Source organism: Takifugu rubripes, chromosome 1, assembly GCF_901000725.2.
Source record: "Takifugu rubripes chromosome 1, fTakRub1.2, whole genome shotgun sequence".
Lineage (NCBI taxonomy): Eukaryota > Metazoa > Chordata > Actinopteri > Tetraodontiformes > Tetraodontidae > Takifugu > Takifugu rubripes.
The window spans coordinates 18,145,695-18,165,264 of NC_042285.1; the positions used below are offsets into that span (position 1 = coordinate 18,145,695).

General features: G+C 42.8%; 1 protein-coding gene across 9 annotated transcripts in view; it reads left to right on the top strand.

Annotated features, from left to right (window-relative positions):
* LOC105418387 (ABC transporter F family member 4-like) overlaps positions 1-19,570 on the top strand; it is a 239,284-nt gene that overhangs the window by 16,703 nt on the left and 203,011 nt on the right. For 5 of the 9 annotated variants that reach the window (XM_029847085.1, XM_029847078.1, XM_029847105.1 and 2 more), the window contains 9 exons: positions 269-562; positions 947-1,198; positions 1,378-1,482; positions 1,561-1,620; positions 1,915-1,953; positions 2,032-2,112; positions 2,236-2,301; positions 2,872-2,937; positions 3,232-3,270. In XM_029847085.1, the coding sequence (XP_029702945.1) occupies positions 269-562; positions 947-1,198; positions 1,378-1,482; positions 1,561-1,620; positions 1,915-1,953; positions 2,032-2,112; positions 2,236-2,301; positions 2,872-2,937; positions 3,232-3,270 (1,002 nt within the window). Of the gene's footprint in view, positions 1-268; positions 563-946; positions 1,199-1,377; positions 1,483-1,560; positions 1,621-1,914; positions 1,954-2,031; positions 2,113-2,235; positions 2,302-2,871; positions 2,938-3,231; positions 3,271-3,348; positions 3,430-19,570 lie in introns of all 9 variants that reach the window. The other 4 variants (XM_029847099.1, XM_029847116.1, XM_029847081.1 and 1 more) reach the window with 3 other exon arrangements.

Below are 19,570 nucleotides of genomic sequence, written 5' to 3' on the forward strand. Positions count from 1 at the left end.
CAAACTTTTTTTCCTGCTATTGTTCATTTGAAAGCTAGCTGCTGTCCGTCAACATTACTGGTCCAGAACTGTGTTTTATTGGATCAGAACAGGCTCACTGGTTGTGGGTGATGTTGTCCACGGCTGGTCCTGAGTGGTTGAACAATTTGATGAGAGGAAATGAAAATGGAATAAAAACTAGATGAATATTCTGGATTTGTCCAAACTCAGGTGCTTGAGCAACCAAAACCCTTGTTTTTATTTTAACGCTCCTCTGTTCTGTTTCTAGTTGCTGCACAGTCAATAAAATATGGTCTCAAGGGTCAGGAGGTGAAATTAAAGCCACAGATCCAGGAGCAGCAGCCTGATCTGATTCTGTGGATGCATAATGGGAACAAAGTGGTCGAGTTCAATGGCAAAGAAGAAGATGTGTATGACCCATTTAAACACAGAACCACTCTTGACTGGCACTCTGCAGAGCTGCATCTGACCGACCTCAGATCTGAAGACAGCGGATTGTATGAATTGCAATTATACATGCAAAAGAAACCCTATTCCTATTATTATACTTTGCAGGTTATTGGTGAGTATTTCTTTGCCGATACTTTACTGAACCAGAGTGAAAGATTTGTAATAGATATTAAAAGAAAATTATTGATTTATCTTCTGATAGAACCTCAGTAAAGTATAATTGAGCAGTTTAATTTTGTAGCAGTTTTATGTAGAACGCGACCGAGTGAAGCAGCTGAACTTCACTTTGTTCAGATTTTCACTTTTGTTTCATCATTTTCACAAGAGTTTGTGGAAAATGTTTCAAATAATTCCGTTAAATCCTAACGTACTGCTGCCCGTTACTGCTGACTCTGATCTCAGGCTGTTTATGATGGCCTTGTATTCAGTAATTATATTTTAATAGTTTAAACCACTCACTGTGACAAATGCATCATTACTTTCTGTCTTCTTAAAGATAAAGTTGCTAAACCAACAATCATCTGTGAGACAAACTCAAGCAAGAGCTCAAATCTATCTGGACTGCTGACGTGCTCAGCACCTCAGCCTGATATTGAGTACGAGTGGTTCTTCTATGGAAACACCCAGCCGGGCCCTCAGTTGAGGATATTTCTGGACAATAAGCATGATGAACGAGTGTACAGCTGCTGCGTGAGCAACCCCCTGAGCAACGAAACTGCTGAATTCACTGCAAAGGATTGTTACTCTGGTAGGATTTGATGTTGCTTTACTCCCAGTTTACCCAGCTTAACTTTTGAGTGTGCTTAAATGGGCTTAGCACCACTTCCATCTTACCATTTTAGCTTTTGCCCCTTTACCAGTTGAATATTTCAGCTAAAAACAGCTTTAAAGGCTGAACCTTGGGTGGACTTTTGGTCTTCTGTGCAGGTGAAAGTTCACCTGGAGTTTTGGCTGCTGTCCTGCCTTCAGTCGTCCTGCTGCTGGTGTTGGTGGTGGTGGCAGGTGTAGTGATCTACAGACGATGTTATAAAGGTATTGGAATAAACGCAAGACTGACACTTGTCTTATAAATGATTAATATTTCGGTGGATTCTGAATTTTAACTTTCAGGACGGGACAATGAAACAGAGGATGAAAGTCAGCTGCCTCTGAGATTTTCTCCTATTAAAGGTAAAGCTGCTGAATACAGGTCTGATATACTCAAAGATTTTATTTCTATGGTATATTTTTGCATTATGATGCACAAAACTTTGAACTCTAAACTCAGAACTCAGTCAAGTTTACAGGAACAACTACTGACATTAATCATAGTTTTATGGATTTAATCAGCATTTTGATCAAAACTATTTATTTCTGTTTCAGAATATTGTAATAAACTGAAAGTGTTGGTGGTCTCAGACAAATATTTGGTGTAACTGGGAGCAACAGGTAGTTTCACCTGATTGAAATGTGTTTTTATTCCAGAAGGTGAAAGTCAGGTACAAGATGAGGCACCAAAACAGGGTAAGACATTAATGCTCCCTCTTCTCACAAGCAGACTCAGTGGAGCTGATGTTCTCCTGTTTAACACTGTTCACTCAGGTGGCGTCAGACGTCGCATAGAGGAGTTTGAGCTTCGTGATGCTCAACAGACTCCAGCCAACAGCCACAGAAACCACCGAGGTTCAGTCTTTTTAACCCTTGTCTCTTTTCCTGTTTATTTGTAAATTCTTACAGTTAAAGTCAAATTTATTTGCAGGAATTATTATTATTATTATTGTTATTATTATTATTATTAACTTTCAGGACGGGACAATAAAACAGCTGAAGATGGTGAATGTCAGCTGCTTCTGACCTTTTCTCCTATTAAAGGTAAAGCTGCTGAATACAGGTCTGATATACTCAAAGATTTTAGTTCTGTGGATTATTTTTACATTATGATGCACAAAGAAATTGAACACTAAGCTGAAAAGCTGTTGATTGGTATTTACTGTATTGGTGAAGAGTGAAGGGAAGTTTTAGAGTCTATAAAACTCTTTAAGAGCTCCACAGGTGAACTTAGAAAGAGCTCCCACTCTTCTTTCTCCTCTGCTACTTAACCAGTCAGATCAATGGAAAGAGAACATGAGGCCTGATGACCTCGCTGGAAAAATGAGCCAACAACAGCTGATCGTTATGATTTGATCTGTTCTGGTCCACATCATGTAATCGGCCTCCAGCCGTTCACTGACTCATTTGTCAATAAGCAGAAGAAACATAACATTCAAAAGATGAAATAAACAACAACAACTACCGCCATTAATCAGTTTTATGGATTGAATCAGCATTTAATGTAATATATTTATTTCTGCCTCTTGTTCAGAATATTGGAATTAATGCAAAGTCTGAAATTTGTCTTCTAAATGATTATTATTTCGGTGGATTCTGAATTTTAACTTTCAGGACGGGACAATGAAACAGTTGAAGATGATGAAAGTCAGCTGCCTCTGACATCTTCTCCTATTAAAGGTAAAGCTGCTGAATACAGGTCTGATATACTCAAAGATTTTAGTTCTATGGTATATTTTTGCATTATGATGCACAAAACTTTGAACTCTAAACTCAGAACTCAGTCAAGTTTACAGGAACAACTACTGACATTAATCATAGTTTAATAGATTTAATCAGCATTTTGATCAAAACTATTTATTTCTGTTTCAGAATATTGTAATAAACTGAAAGTGTTGGTGGTCTCAGACAAATATTTGGTGTAACTGGGAGCAACAGGTAGTTTCACCTGATTGAAATGTGTTTTTATTCCAGAAGGTGAAAGTCAGGTACAAGATGAGGCACCAAAACAGGGTAAGACATTAATGCTCCCTCTTCTCACAAGCAGACTCAGTGGAGCTGATGTTCTCCTGTTTAACACTGTTCACTCAGGTGGCGTCAGACGTCTCAGAGACGGGTTTGAGCTTCGTGATGCTCAACAGACTCCAGCCAACAGCCACAGAAACCACCGAGGTTCAGTCTTTTTAACCTTTGTCTCTTTTCCTGTTTACTTGTTAATTCTTACAGTTGAATTAAAAAAATTTTTGAGGAATTATTCTGTTCTTAATCCTTAAATTCAAGTTGAGACTCCTCCATATGAGAGGACATCATATGTATAAACCAGTGTATTTATTGTAAACTGTGTATTGGTTTGTTTCTTCATTGGTTCAGATTTCTCCCCTCAATCACAACAGAAGAGGCCTCATCAGGGTCAGAAAGGAAGTGATGAAGATGATGAAGGTGATGAAGGTACCGGACTGGTCAATAAGGTGTTTTCAGATGAACCAGATCCAACTGAGAAGGAGGCATCTGATCTGGAATCTCCCACTGAACAAACAGGTTTGGAGTCTGTCTTTATTATTTTATTCCACAAATCTGATCAACTTGAAAGGTTTTAGAAGGAGCTGATTGATATACTTAGTTTGTTCTGTTCCACATGATATAATCTTCCTCCAGCTGTTTGCTAACATTTCAAGAATCAGAAGAAATATAAAAGACTCAAAAATCTAGTAAATAAACAAACTGCACATCAACTGAAATTAACAAGTATATTTAATCTTCTTTTTATGAAATATTTTCATTTTGTGATGCACAAAAACTTTGAACACTAAACTCAGAACTCAGTGATCTTTATTTACTGTATTGATGGAGAGTTCCAGGAGTTTTAAAGTCTATAAAACTCTTTTAGAGCTCCACAGGAGAACGGCTTTTCAACCAAACTTTGTACATCTGAATCACAATGAACCCCCAAACTGTCTATTCCAGTTTTCCGGTGGATATGTAGGTTAAACACTTGGTATTAACAATGTTTTCTTTGTTGGATTGGGATTCTGTGGCCTGCAGACACTCTGACTGCACCACAGCAGCAATATACAACGAAACGAAAACATTCTGTACAAAACAACTTTAGTTTTCTCACTTTTGCATCTTTATTTTAGAAAATAAATCTTTGGCCCCTCAATATAATTGTTTTTAGGATTTTGGACCCTATTTGTTGAATGATTTAAAATATCTTGATTCTTTTGAGAATTATGAGTTGCATCATATTTCTGTTTCTTTCAGCATCAGAGAAGGAAAACAAAGAGCAGTTTATTCATTCAGCTGGTGAAGACAGAGAAGTCGGCTCAGCTCAGGTCATCAAAGAACCGGACTCAAGTTCTACAGAAGCTGATCAATCAGTTGACAACAGTTCTGGAGAAGCTGATAAATCAGTTGACAACAGTTCTGGAGAAGCTGATCAATCAGTTGACAACAGTTCTGGAGAAGCTGATAAATCAGTTGACAACAGTTCTACAGAAGCTGATACATCAGACATTAAGATAAACTCGACATCAAGTCATACTGGTGGTGTTTCATGAGCCATCCCAGTCAGAACCAGAGGATGAATGCTGTGGATTTCAACATGGATGATATGAACATGGGGAAAAATTGGACGAATTCTTGTCCATTAGTTACGACAAAGAACCGCCAATCAGACTATGTCAGCGATCAATGATGAACAAGGTTTGAAGATAGAGTTAAGATTGACTCTTGTTTTAAAAATTTCTATCGATCATTATATACATCAGAATTGTCAACAAAGCCCTCTGCAATCAAAGATTTTTTGGATCCCGACATGGTCCATCTGTGAACCGAGGATTAGCCGATGAGTTAGAGAGGAGTTTCTGGCCCTGGAGATAATATCTGCAATCAGATCTATTCAACGTGGCAAGTGGACCTAGCCTGTCTCCACCAGATGTGCCTGAGATAGTGCTCTCACTTGACGCTGAAAAGGCGTTTGAGTGGAACTATCTCTTCAGCACATTGGAAAAGTTTGGATTTGGCCGTACGTTCATATCATGGATTAGATTATTATATACATCTCCAAAGGCTGCTGTTCATACTTATATTAATTTACCCTCTCTCTTTGAGCTTCAACATGGCACAATCAGAATCAGAATCAGGTTTATTGCCATTGTTCATGTAATACACAGTATTACACAAGCTAGGAATTTGTCCTGGTGTGACGCTGCGACATTCAACATAAAAAAGACAACATTAGAATAAGATAAATAAAATAAGACATATATACAGTATATCTATAAAGACAGGGATTTTCCCCCGTCACCATTCCTTTTTGCGATTGCAATGGAACCTTTAGTTCTAGGACTGAGGCAAAAAACTGACGTCAAAGGAATCCAGCGATCAGGGGAGGAGCTTAAAGTCTCGCTTTATGTGGATAATATGCTCCTGTATATTTCACACCCAGAATTTGGTAAACTATCCAGCTACAAGCTAAATATTCAGAGAAGTGAGCTGCTGCCTGTTGACACTAGCAACTACAAGATATCCTTAAATTCACTTCCCTTTAAAATTTGTCCCAAAAAATTGAAATACCTCGTCATATGGGTCACGGATGAACAAAAGACCTCACGAAAGACCTCTATGCTGCTAATTCCCTCTTAGTGAGTCTTAATCAGGACATTGAACGATGAGATCTCCTGCCTCTCTATCTAATTAATACAGTAAAGATGAACATGCTGCCTGTTTTTATATACATTTACGTGCCTTATGGCCTTTTTAACTAAATCTTTCTTTACCAAATTAAATAATCAGATATCAACTTTCATTTGGAACAAAAAAGTTTTCCGAATTAAATAAAGTCTATTCCAGAGACCTTGTTCAATGGGAGGGATGGCACTCCCTAATTTCTTGTATTATTATTGGGCTGTGAATATTATAATGTTATATAAAGTTATATTGGGTGGCCAACGATGACGACAACATGAATGGTTGAATCTTGAGAGGACATCTGTAATTTCCATCTCTTTAAAAGCCCTACTGTGTTTCAAGTTACCATCCACGTAGCCTTTTTCTAACTTTACTTCTAACCCTGTTGTTCTGCACTCTGTTAAGATCTGGATCCAGTTTAGAAGATCCTCCTCGCTTACAGATGTATCTCAGTCTACACCAATTGTGGAAAACCATATGTTTACCCCGTCATTAATAGATGAGCTCTTTGATGGCTGCTCCAGAAGAGGTACAGCTTCACTGTCTGATCTGTATGTTGATGGCAATTTTTGCCTCCTTTGAACAGTTGGTACAAAAATATCATATTCCCAGGTCACAACAAGCTATTAGGATGGTATATGAAACATTGTATTTTCACAACTTGATCCCTTTATACTTCCAGAAGAATAAGTGGCAGACAGATTTAAATGAACTCTCTTGCACACGTTTTGCACAGTCCAAAGCTTTACACTTTTTGGTAATCCATTTTTGATACATTTTCTAAGATTTTTGGGACAGAACTGGTGCTGTCTCCATTCATTGCACTTTTCGGTGTAGCACAGACGGGCTCCCGACCTGAGATAAAGGGAAAAACTACGCTTCCCGGTACTTTCTGTTCTCTATTAACTGGGAGGCTGATATTATTGAAATGGAAGGACCCAACACCTCCAGCATACAGTCACGGGATTAGGGAAATAATGTGCCTTATCAAGTTGGGGAAGATCAGATATACAATCAGGGGTTCTACTAGGAAAGTTTATAATATTTGGCAGCCTTTCTTAACATTTGTTGAGGATATGGAAGCAAATAACATAGTATTGTAAATTCCTGCCATTATTTGTTGTCATTTCCTCTTCCTTTTTTTCTTCTTTTTCTTCATTTCATATCTGGCTATGTCAATATTTACAGCTCTATAATTTAAACTCTTTCCACTAAAAGTCTGTTTTTTTGGGTCGGGGGGTCTACTGTTCTGTTTCTGTTTTGTTGGGTTCATGTTAAGTTGTGAACTGAATTGAAAATATCCGAGTTAAATCTAAAGAAGCATCAAATCTCATGAGAGATTGAGGCGTTTCAACAGTTCCAAGTCTTCCACATTTAAGATGCAGGCTTTTATATTTCATTGTTATTGGTTATTACTAATGTAATATTATGTGACTGTTTTTAAGTTGTTTTTTTCTTCACTGTTTATTGATTTTAACTTTGTATCCGTTAGTTTACAATAATTTCGATAATAAAAAAAACTTTAAAAGGCAAAACTGTTGACGTGAATTTGCGTCGGTAAATGACTGTAAATATTCCTTTTCGACAGTAGGGGGCAGTGTTTATTAGCTCTTGTAAACAACTGGATTGTGCAGGACATTTTCTTAAACGTTTACATTAATCCATATTCACATATGGGACAGCCTGTGGTGTTGTTGAGGATTTGTATAAAGCTGATATGTAGGAATGTGAGATTCTGAGAGACTTCATATGCAGCATGAAGCTGTAACATCCCATTTTTCGATGTACATGAGGGAACTGGAGTGGGAGGCCAAATGGTTGCCTCGGCGGATCAGAAGGCAAACCTACATGAATGACGCAACTTCTGAGACAAAAAGAAAATCGCGTTCCCCCTCTGGTGGACGAGAGTCAGGTGTTGGCTTTCTGGTCGGGCCATGCGTGAGGGTCATGCATGATTAGTTTAACCTCTGAGTCACAGTGAAGCCTGTGATCTGCTACAGTCTGACCTGTGGGTTCAGGGCACGAGCAGAGAATGAACACTATCGTATTACTGCGGCCGCAACCAATACTGAGGGGATATTAGAGTATTGAATTATTTGTGGGGATCAGGGCAGACCCTCCTGAGACCAGGGTCACAATCTGGTTTCCCTTGAGACTGTGGTGATGTGTTGGAGGCAGCGGGGAATCTCGCCACATTCTTCAGGCTGTTCCAGCAGAACACTTTAATTCTTCAGGTTCTCTCTGGCCTCTTGTAAAGGGAGCAGAAAGGATGGGGGGGGGGGGCTTTTGTAGGGACTCGATTAGCATGCTGGTTGTTTAAATTGCCTCCTGGAGGGATGACGTGAAATCGAACAATATTGTCTGGCTTTAGAGGCTACAGCCCCACAGACTGTCGTTTATTTCCGTCCGGGTTGGGACGGAGCTTGGCACCGGTCCAACGAAGGAGCCAGGCTGGAGGAGGCCAGGTCTGGGTAGGTCAGGACAAATCAATTAATATTAGCTCAATGAAAGCCCCCCCGGCTGTCTCTGGGTCACACACTACTGCGGTAGCACATCCTGGGCGCCTGCCATGGCTGAGCCATTATAAAGGAATAACATCCACTTCCTGTCCTCACATTAGACCTGGGCTGTCTTTGGATCCCACTTTTATGATTCACCGTGCAGCATTGTTTATCGCTGAATTGCTCTACCGCTGAATATTAAACCAGGTTCCCACTCGGGTGGTGATTTTTATAGCCGTGTCTTTACTTCCAGGTCATTTTTTAAGCTATTATCCATGTAGCTGTGTGAACATGGTGGAAACAGCTCGTCATGGTGAAACTAAAGGCTGCAATGGGACAGATAAACTCAAAGAAAGTAGTTTCACCGTTCCCTCAGAAGCAGAAACAGCCCGTTCAGACGAGATTTACACGACTGTCATGTTGTCATAACACCGCTAATGGGAACTTAATTAGAGGATGGCATCCACTCCGAGTGTTAAGTGCACCATCTTCAAATTACGTGACCACAAAATAAACGCTGCTCCCCGGGACCTCCAGGGCTGAGCCAAGGTGTGTGCACCGGCAGCCATGTTTGAGTCTCATTTGGATTCAAGATCAAAAAGTTAATCACAGCCTCAGATGCTTCTGCGTTCCCTGTAGTCAAGTTAGGAGTTTGGCCACGTCCTCGTGTCCACACACTTTTCCTGTTGCACAATAGTTTGGCTTGACAGTGTCTTTCCTGAAAGAGCCATTGTAAATTCAGCAAGTAAATATTATTTCTCCACTATGGCCAGGAAGAATTCAGAGTATTTGCCTGTTTTCATTATGCTCCAGTGGCATCTGGGGCAGTTATCTTTGTGGTGCACGTACACAGACTGGTCTGACTTGTGTAAACACTTGTGGCACTGAAACTGAGATCAACGAGGTTAGGAAGCACACCGAGCTGTGAGAGTTCAGTCCTGGATAGCAGGAGACAACTGCTTTGTTATACTTCAGGTATAAAGTGTTTCATCTCGATCCCGAGCAGAAACCTTTGAACGATCCTTGTCCAGGTGTAGTAAACAAGGGCACACCTTCAAAGTCTTTGTCAGACCTTCAAATGTTGCAGTAAATCTCCCTAAAGCTAAAGGCTAATGTAGAAACGGGATGGTAAATACACCGTGGACACTTTTCCCCATATAATTAAAGGACATTGCCGGTTTACCCAGAATAACCTTCAAATTTGGGCACAGTGGGATTTAGCATGCATCTACTGAAGGACGTGCATCAAGGTGGCTGGTAGGGGATTATTTAGGTTGGACTACAACAAGTTTTTAATGTAAATGGCTGAATTATTTTTGACTCATAATACTGATTAGTAATATTATGTTGAGTCTTCCTGTTGACTTTTCTTATGGTGAACTCGGGACACATACATTTTATTTTCTGTGTGTGTGTGTGTGTGTGTGTGTGTGTGTGTGTGTTTAAACCATCTGGGATCAAGGTGTGATCCTGAGTTGTGCAAAACTGCGAACACAACCACAAAAGTATAAAAATATTCCAGGTGATTATGAGGCAAATGTCTGAACGCTGATTGTGACGGACTTGTTCAACAGAAAATGTCAAACGGGGGCTTTGTGCAACAAGGTCGTGACCTCTGATTTAACCCCCACTTGATGAATTCATCACAGTCCATTAGCGGTGTGCGGAGCCTCTCTCCGTGCTTTGAGCTGTGCGTGCATCATTTTGTCACATATGTTGTGCAGTGAGGCCGCGGAATTCCTCTGTTGTTTTTGTTGAGACGATAAATCATTTAAAGTGAATAAAAGTCCTGCCGAGCATGCTGTCCTTTGAAGCAAATACCTTTGATGGAGGGCACAGTTGGATCTTTGATTTGCATTCATTATTCATCATCTGGTCTCACGCTCTTCTCCGAAACAACCACACGAGGCTGTTTATCAGAGATACACACAATCGGTGAACATTCCTCCAGCGGTGCCGTCTTAACGTTCCATTCGTCACGCTTTTCCACGGGACCATTAACGCTGGAAAACACGCAATCCCTTTGGTTTACTGTTGTCCTGTTTGTGCAAAGGTGTTTCTCAGCAGTCAACCCGCCCAGATCGGGTCCCTTTTACATCAACGGGGAGTCGCTGTGCAGCACACGGCCCGTGCGCTTACGCCTTTTTGGCATGATGGAAAACACTCCCAGCATCGCGCCCGCCTCGTGTTGCCTGATGGAAGATTAAAGCCAATCCAAACAAGAATCCATTCTCTTTGACCCTTGGGTCAGTGGATGTGGGGACCACCAGAGGGGAAAAATGCTCGTCGCTTTGTCATCATGCCACATCAGCACCGACCTCTCCTCATCTGTGGGTTTTAGCGCCCTGACTGGGATTTCAGCCACATTTATTATCCTTCACGTCTGTGTTACTAACTGTGCAGAGAGTCGGCTTTGCCAGGTCACCCACATATAAACTGTGCCTGGTTTAATTGGCTCCTCACTCATTCAACCAATCTGACTGAAAATTCCACTTTGAGCTTCTATTATGTGAATTGAAAACGATGAGCGCGAGAGTGCGTGCTCAAATGGCAATAAAGTCCTAATGAATTTCAGTCCTGCAGGGAGAAAGAAAATGTACGAGCAGCAGATGAACGAATGTTACTTTTAGGAGAAGAGATCCAGAATGTTGTGGCTATTTAGGATTCTTATGAAAACGAGATGTTACCAAAAACAAGCTGTACAACACTGTCTGGGTCTGTTGTGGTCGGCGTGGAGTCTGAACGTGTCCAAATGCTCTCCATATGTCTGGCAGCTCCGCTGGCCCCCGTTACTTCAGCAGTGCCAGGGTGGACGCACTCCAGGCCGGGCCCGTGTTCGCCAACATTGTTGTTTTTCTCTAAATGGGTGTCACAGCAGTAAAAATCCCACCGAACACTAACAAGGGGCCACAGATCCACCACCCCTCCGTGTCCACGTTTGAGCGGGAGCTTGCCACCGATTCCAGTTTTACTGCCAGCGCAGGACTTTTTTATGCACTCCCTAATGATGCATAGGTGTACAAGGAAAGTTTTTTTTTTTTTTTTAAAAGCTGGACGTGAGAGACAGAGAGTCAGTGTGTGTGAAAACGAGTGTTACAGCCAACTTGTTTATTTGTGTCTGCGCAGCTTTACGGCTGCGTGTCACTTCTGTTTCCTGGATCTGTCTGCAGGGGAATGATTCATGCGGACAGCGCTGCAGATTGTGCCGGTGAGTGCTGGAAACAGCCCTGGAGCTGCAGACGCGTGCAGGGGCGCAGGCCTTTTTATGTCCGTGCACTTTAGAATGTGCTGGTGAAGTGTGTCCACTGCAGACTGTGCGCATTCCTGCCTTCCTGTGCGTGCAGGCTCGGAGCTCCGACAGGTTCCTCTCTCCACCCACGGTGGGCCTCTCCAGACCAGATGGATGGTCTCAGCCAGTGTCAGAGAGGTGACAGCTGGCAGGCCCAGGCCTCTCCCGGTCACAGCTCTGGATCCTGTCCTGTGACAGCTCCTGACAGCTCCCGGCGGGAGACAGGACCACCCCCTACCCTCCCCCACTCGTGAGCTTGCATCATGGAAACTCCAGGTTTGCTGAGGAGTCAATGTGGTGTCTCACAGCGCGCTTTAACGAAATGTAAATTATATGAGCCACACCCCGGTGAGACGACGCCTGAGCTCACGAGGGCTCTGGAGGAAGCAGCCCCCCCTCTGCAGTTTGAATAATTAGAGGCTGTAAAAGGGCTGTAAAACATGTTATAAGACTAATACTGAAAACTAATATTGACAAAAAATGTCTAAACCCTTTAGAGGTTAACGTTGCAAGCTGCCTTAAGTGGCTTTAACTTCAGATTTGGCTTGTTCAGCGGGGCTGCAGGAACCTGTGGAGTGGTGCCACGACTGCAGACGTGCACAGGGACTCTGCAGTGCGTGTGAGTCATTATTACTTTCAGCTTCTTTTCAATCAGCTCGCTGCAGGCTCCAGCAGGACAAAGTTGGTGCTGTACGGTAAACCAGCCCCGCTGGGCTGTGTGTTAATGAGACATCTCTGCGGGGATGAGAAGAACACACACAGAGCGGCTCAGGAGACGTCTGCCGGCCTCCCAAAGGTAATTCCCTTAAATGAAAAGCAGGCCGCGTGTTAGTCACTGTTGCATCGGGGGTGAGGATGAACCGTGATACGGGTGGTGTTTCAGCACACCTCCCGGTGCTCTTATTATGGCTCTGAGATGAGCGGAGGCAGAGCGGCATTGTTCAGACGCTCCCCGCAGACACGTTCTTACCCGATTATCCTTGACTAGAAAGACTCCTGTGACTGGTGTCACACAACTTCAGGACGAGGACCTCATCTCATCTCATCGCGGCCTTTCTCTTCTTCTCGTCACACCAACGACGTCAGACAGGCCGAGGCACATCTGGGAGTCGTTAAAGACGCACGGAAGAGAGTCATTTGGGGGTGTTGTGTGCTCACCTGGAGCTTTAAGCAGGACTATTAATATTGATCTGCTTCCAACACGAACCGGCTGGGTTCACACGTCCTCCGTGTGCAACGGCATGTCAGACCAGAGGGATGACGTGTATCAGCCCTTATCAAACCCACGCTGCGATTCAAGGTTAATAGGATTTCCAGATGTTCTCCCTTGTATTTCATTGAATCCAACACCTCTGCAGGCCACTGTCCGGCCATAAATCACGGCATGCTGCACGAGGAGCAAGAGTGGATGCATAAGTCACATGCTTGATTCATGAGCTCATTGCGAATATCTGCAGCACACAATTGAAACAATTAACTGTTACCTCAGCCCCGAGGCCACAGAGACTCTTAAAGGGATTTAGCATCCCCTTTATAAGCCCTGAAGCTCCGGCTCAAAGCCACAGGGACGGCAGAACTGTAGAAGAATGATTTGTTTTTATGTGGTATTCTTGGATAACAGTCCAGTGCGAGTCACTGCGCAGTGTTAGCAACAGTTCATGGCTTTATTTTGTGCTGAGAGCAAGCTTTGCTTTCCAAGTGTCTGGGAGAAGTTTGGACGAACAGATGTCTGATAAAATGGCCTGTCTTCATCTATCTGCTGTTAATGTACTGTCTGAGCAGGGTTGTCATTAATCTCTGTTATGTTTCTTTTTCAAAAGCAGCGCCAGACTTAAGGTGCAATGCTAATATACATCATGTGGCCTGCACATTCATCTACAGTAAAAACACCAGTCCATCAATCTCTTCAGCGCCTAATTAAATCCTCAAGTGTGCAATTGTTGATCCTTCTAGTCATGCTAATGAGCGATTTAACCTTCAGCTGTTTTCATTCCGTATTCAGAACAAATCGCACCGTCTCGCTTCTTTTTCTGTAGCGTTTTGTGGGGATTTCACAGGGAAGAGAAAAGAAAACGCAAACATTTAACCCAACCTCTCTGCTGGAAGAGAGAAGGTCACCTATACTTTTAGCCCTGCAAAAGGTCTCCGGTTAAAGTTTTGCTTTATTGTGCGCAGGAGAATGAGTTGATCCGTGCACCTGCAGTGATGAATAGATGGTGTTCTTGTGATGTGAGAACCGCTTTTATGAGCAGGAGCTTTGGGTGTGTGGTGATGTGCACAGTGTTCATGCACAATTCCACTGACAGGCGAGAATTGGTGGTGCAACGCCACGGGGTGACAGGAGCAACTCAACCAAACCACTCTAACGTCGCCCTGGAACTCCGAAGTTTCAGTACATAAAAACGAAAATGGAATCAACCTACACTCATTTGCATAATCTGCAGGAGAGAGATTTTGTTTCTTGGAAGCACTTCAGGCTTTAAGAACCTCATCCATACGAACTCAGTGATAGTCAGTGACTCCCGGCTTACCCCAGAACCTTCTTCACAGAACCTCAGTAGGTCTACCTTTGACAAATTGACTGACTTAATCAAAATAGTGGATCTCAAAAAAAAAAAAAAAAAACTTTTTAAATATCAAAGACAAGGGCTTTATAACTGCGTTGCATGTCTAACAGGAAAAAATTAATCAGACCGGAAACGTTTGTGGGACAAAGTTAAAGGTATTTTGAACTAATTGCTAATTACTTCCATTGTTACTCATGTTTAAAATGACAGAGGAGCTCTATTTGTCTGCTGAAACCACCGTGCACTCTGTGATGTTAGTCTGTGCAGTGTGCAGTGAGCGATGTAGCTGAGAAAGTAACATAACAAACGCCACAGTCGCAGGGAGGGAATCGATTCACTCAAGCTGAGATGACAGATGCAGCCTGCTAACATCATTAGCATTAATCTTAGATACGCAGTAATTATAAGAGGAAATGATGCGGAGCTACTTTGTTGACCCAATTTAATTTGTTTGCATTGGAATTAGTGGCGTTTAGCCAGTTAGTTTAAATAGCAACTCATATACTTATATGAATTCAGCCTCTGCCCCATTTTATGGTGCATAAATCCCCTGATGGTAAACTATACTGATCCTCATCCAGCCCCTCCACCAGATCACCATAGTGATGGCTGGAAGCTGTGACCTCCGGAGGGCCAATAACAAAGCCTAGAGCAGCTGAGCTGAATGTCACGACCATCCTGTTATTTACTACATACAAATCACTCGCATGTGTTCGCTGCTGCTTTGACCTGCGAGCTCTCATCTGAGCCAGAGTCAGCGTGTGAGGAGGACCGGCTGACAGCGTGATGGATCTGCACTCAGCCGTGATGCTGGCTCTTATTTCCCATCCACCCATTGGTGCAGGGTTTGGACGATCCCGAGAAATGAGATCCAGAGACGTTCAGGTGGAATCATCTGATGTCGGAGCTCAGGCCACGTAGGGGATGAAGAGTACATGTGACTCATTAATGAAGACACTAATGGGGGAAATAGTCCTGGTGTTTACTGGAGCCAGAGATCCGCTGCTGGTACGTTCGCCGGCGTCCATTCATTGGGTCGAACAAATGGGTTGTTGTTTCAGAGCCCAAATGTCCCCAGTGGTTAAGTTGAAAGTTGTTGTCCACTCTGAAAATGGACAACAACTGGCAGGTAATGAGTTGACAAAATGGTGTGCCAGATGTTGCTTTTGGTGTCGTGTGCGACAGCTTAGCGGCACCTTAGCACCTTTTGCGCCTGATGATGGGAGTCGCATTGGCCTTAAAAGTTGTTTCTTCCATCAGCTAAACTATAGTAGATACTATTAAAGGTCCATGTGAGTGCCAGGACAGAAGCTTCCCCAGCAGAGCTTTGTAACCAGATCATCTCCATTATACGTGCAACAAGGCAGTTGTTTTCCTCATGTGCACATTGGAAGGTCATTTGAAGAAAATGAGTTATAATGTTTGATTAAATACCGATTCAGGAGTCACAAATGTTGGTGAACAACAGCGTGAGAGCTGGGTCCAAGAAAAACTTTCATTTCACTTCCGATTTACTTTCCAGGAAAATGTTACGACATTTCAGGTCACTGGCAGAGGTTTTTAGTGAACCTTTCATATCTAATAAAATATATTTATAACAAAAACCATTTGGGGGGAGGAAAACGATGGTGCTGATTTTCTTTCTTAAAGTCTGAGCCGCTCTCCAGAGACCGGTATATCCATGTTTCCTTCCCTGACATTCTTCTTTGCTTTTTAACAAGCTCACAGAGACACGTAAAGCTCTTCTATCCAGAGAAGCCAGCTGATGCAACCCTTCCCAGGAGCTTCTCAGAGGAATTCTCCTCCCCCGAATGCAAATGCAAACTGGAGGAAACATAAATCATATTATAACCGACATATATCTTACAAATTTACAGGAAAAAACAACCAAAAGACCATTTTTCCTGTCTATAAACTGTGTTTGGACACAAACCAGACCTTGTTTTTAATAAACCAACTATCCACTAAATAGATGCTACTCCACATCCCACCATATCCAGTATCAGTAAATCCTCTCTCTTCCTGATTTCAAACTCACTCTGTCCCTCGCAGCATAATTCATAAATGCTGCGCTGACTGCGATGCAACAATGGAGATGAGCACTTTGATGGTTTCCTTTTGTTTTGAAATAAGGATCCATTATAAATGGGATCCCGACAAACAAACACATGCCCGGCTTCCCCCAGACGTCCTCGGAGGCTCCCGGAGCTGAGACGGAAACAATGCCACAGCCATCATCAAAGGGAATGACAAATCCTTGGCACGTCATGTGCCCTCACCGTATCCATCAAAGAGCTGCCTGTAAAGGGCTGGACACAATATATACACCCCCGGATTTGACATGGAATCATCTGAACCTCTGCAGAGGCACAAATCCTCCCTTTTGTCATCTGGCGACAGAAACAGTCAGAGCTCACATGTCATACCTCATACCCACTCTGCTGTGTTTCTGCTGCCTTAAATCATTACAGGCTGTTTAAATCACTCCTGTGTGAAGCCTCCTGCTTTGCAATGCTGGCAACATGTAAATCTGTCCTGTCTGTTAAAGCCAGAGCAGCAGAGGAAAATGGGAAAGGAATTCAGGGGCTCAGCTCTGGTGGGCTCACAGAGACCATCACGAATAACTGTCAATGTAAATAAAAATAGTCTACACACATTAGCATGTTTTTGTTTAAAGGGGGGCAAAACTGTTGCCTAACCAAAGTTGTGTACAACTGCAGCAGTTACACATGGGACAGAATACCAGAATTATGAGAGCAGACATGAAAAACGTTACCCCAACCCTAAGCCTAGACTCTAACCCTAGACTCTAACCCTAGACTCTAACCCTAGACTCTAACCTTAGACTCTAACCTTAGACTCTAACCTGAGACTCTAATCCGAGACTCTAACCCTAGACTCTAACCTTAGACTCTAATCCGAGACTCTAACCCTAGACTCTAACCTTAGACTCTAACCTTAGACTCTAATCCGAGACTCTAACCCTAGACTCTAACCTTAGACTCTAATCTGAGACTCTAACCCTAGACTCTAACCTTAGACTCTAACCCCTAGACTCTAATCCGAGACTCTAACCCTAGACTCTAACCCTAGACTCTAACCCTAGACTCTAACCTGAGACTCTAACTTTAGACTCTAATCTGAGACTCTAACCCTAGACTCTAACCCTAGACTCTAACCTGAGACTCTAACTTTAGACTCTAATCCGAGACTCTAACCCTAGACTCTAACCCTAGACTCTAACCTGAGACTCTAACTTTAGACTCTAATCTGAGACTCTAATCCGAGACTCTAACCTGAGACTCTAACCCTATACTCTAACCTTAGACTCTAACCTTAGGCTCTAACCCTAGACTCTAACCTCAGACTCTAATCCGAGACTCTATCCCCGTACTCTAACCCTAGACTCTAACCCTAGACTCTAATCCGAGACTCTATCCCCGTACTCTAACCCTAGACTCTAACCTGAGACTCTAATCTGAGACTCTAACCCTGGACTTTAACTCTTGTGCAGCCCTTCCTAAACTGAAAAAACCTCAGAAAAACAACAAGGAAGCCTCTATGAGCTGGACCAGATAAACGATTGAAAGGCCACAATGGCAACATGAAAGCCTCATGGAAGATTTCATAATAACGAAGAGCAAGAATTTCCAAGGAGAACTGGAGGTCAGCATGAATACTGTAGAGGTCAAGAAGAAGGATGACAATCTTCAGCAGCCGGTTTTAGACCTCTGGTCTAAAACCGTTTCTGCTGAGCTTCAAGTGCAGGAGAATATGGACATGCTTCTGCTTTCATTGTTACTGGGTTCTGTGACCCTCTGCAGTTTGCCTATCAGCCCAAGGTGGGGGTTGATGACGCAGTGATATACCTGCTACAGAGGGCTTACTCCTCCTTGGACAGACTAAACACCACAGTGTGGGTCGTGTTCTTCGACTTCTCTTCTGCCTTCAACACCATCCAGCCAAGACTGCTGAGGGAGAACATGCAGATGGATGCTCCCCTTGTTTCTTGGATCGAGGACTACCTGACAGGTCGGCCACAGTTTGTGAGACTGCGGAGCTGTGTGTCCGACCCCCTGATGAGCAACACAGGAGCTCCCCAAGGAACTGTGCTCTCTCCCTTTCCGTTCACCACCTACACAGCTGACTTCCAGTACCACTCTGAGACATGTCACCTCCAGAAGTACTCGGATGACACAGTCATAGTCGGATGTGTGGAGAATGGACAAGAGGACGAATACAGGGACCTTGTGGAGAGTTTTGTTAGGTGGAGCAGGAAGAACCTTCTGCAGCTCAACGTGACCAAGACGAAGGAGATGGTGGTGGATTTCAGAAAAAGCAAGTCCCCACCCTCTCCAGTCTGCATTAGTGGAAAGGACGTGGAAATAGTCTCATCTTACAGGTTCCTGGGTGTCCAGCTGGACAATAAACTGGAGTGGTCCACAAACACCAATGCTGTCTACAAGAAGGCCATGAGCAGACTCTACTTCCTCAGGAGACTCAGGTCCTTCAGTGTTTGCAGCAGGATGCTCCACATGTTCTACCAGTCTGTCATGGCTAGCACCATCTTCTATGCTGTAGTGTGCTGGGGTGCAGGCATTAAAGCTAAGGATGCCAACAGACTCAACAAACTCATCAAAAAGGCAGGGTCTGTTGTTGGCTGTAGACTTGCAAATTTGGACGAGGTGGTGAGGGACAGGATGGTGTTGAAACTGCGGACAATCATGGACAGCCCCTCCCACCCCCTCCATAACACAGTGGACAAACTGAGGAGCAGCTTCAGCAGCAGACTCCTGCAGCCTCGCTGCTCTAAGGAACGGGACAGGAAGTCATTCCTGCCGTCCACCATCAGACTCTATAATTCATCCAAACCCACTCAACATCAATAATTGTCTAATGTTTATGTTGTTAGGTATATATATTATATATTTATGTATATATGCTTATAATGCTTATAATATGTATATATTATATTATGTAGATTATATATTATATATATATATATATGCTTAGAATATATGCTGTATATATGCTTATAACGTTCTAATCTTATTTGTATGTATTTATTCTATTTCTAAACTTTGTAAATACAAAACCTAGACAGTTATATTAATCCACGTTAGGCTGCTACTACAATTCAATTTCGCTACGGGGATGAATAAAGTACATCTTGAATCTTGAACTCTGACGTATTTATGACGTTCAATTACATTAAAAATGAATGAAATCAGATAGAAACCAAACCAGAGTGTGTGACACATTTGGTT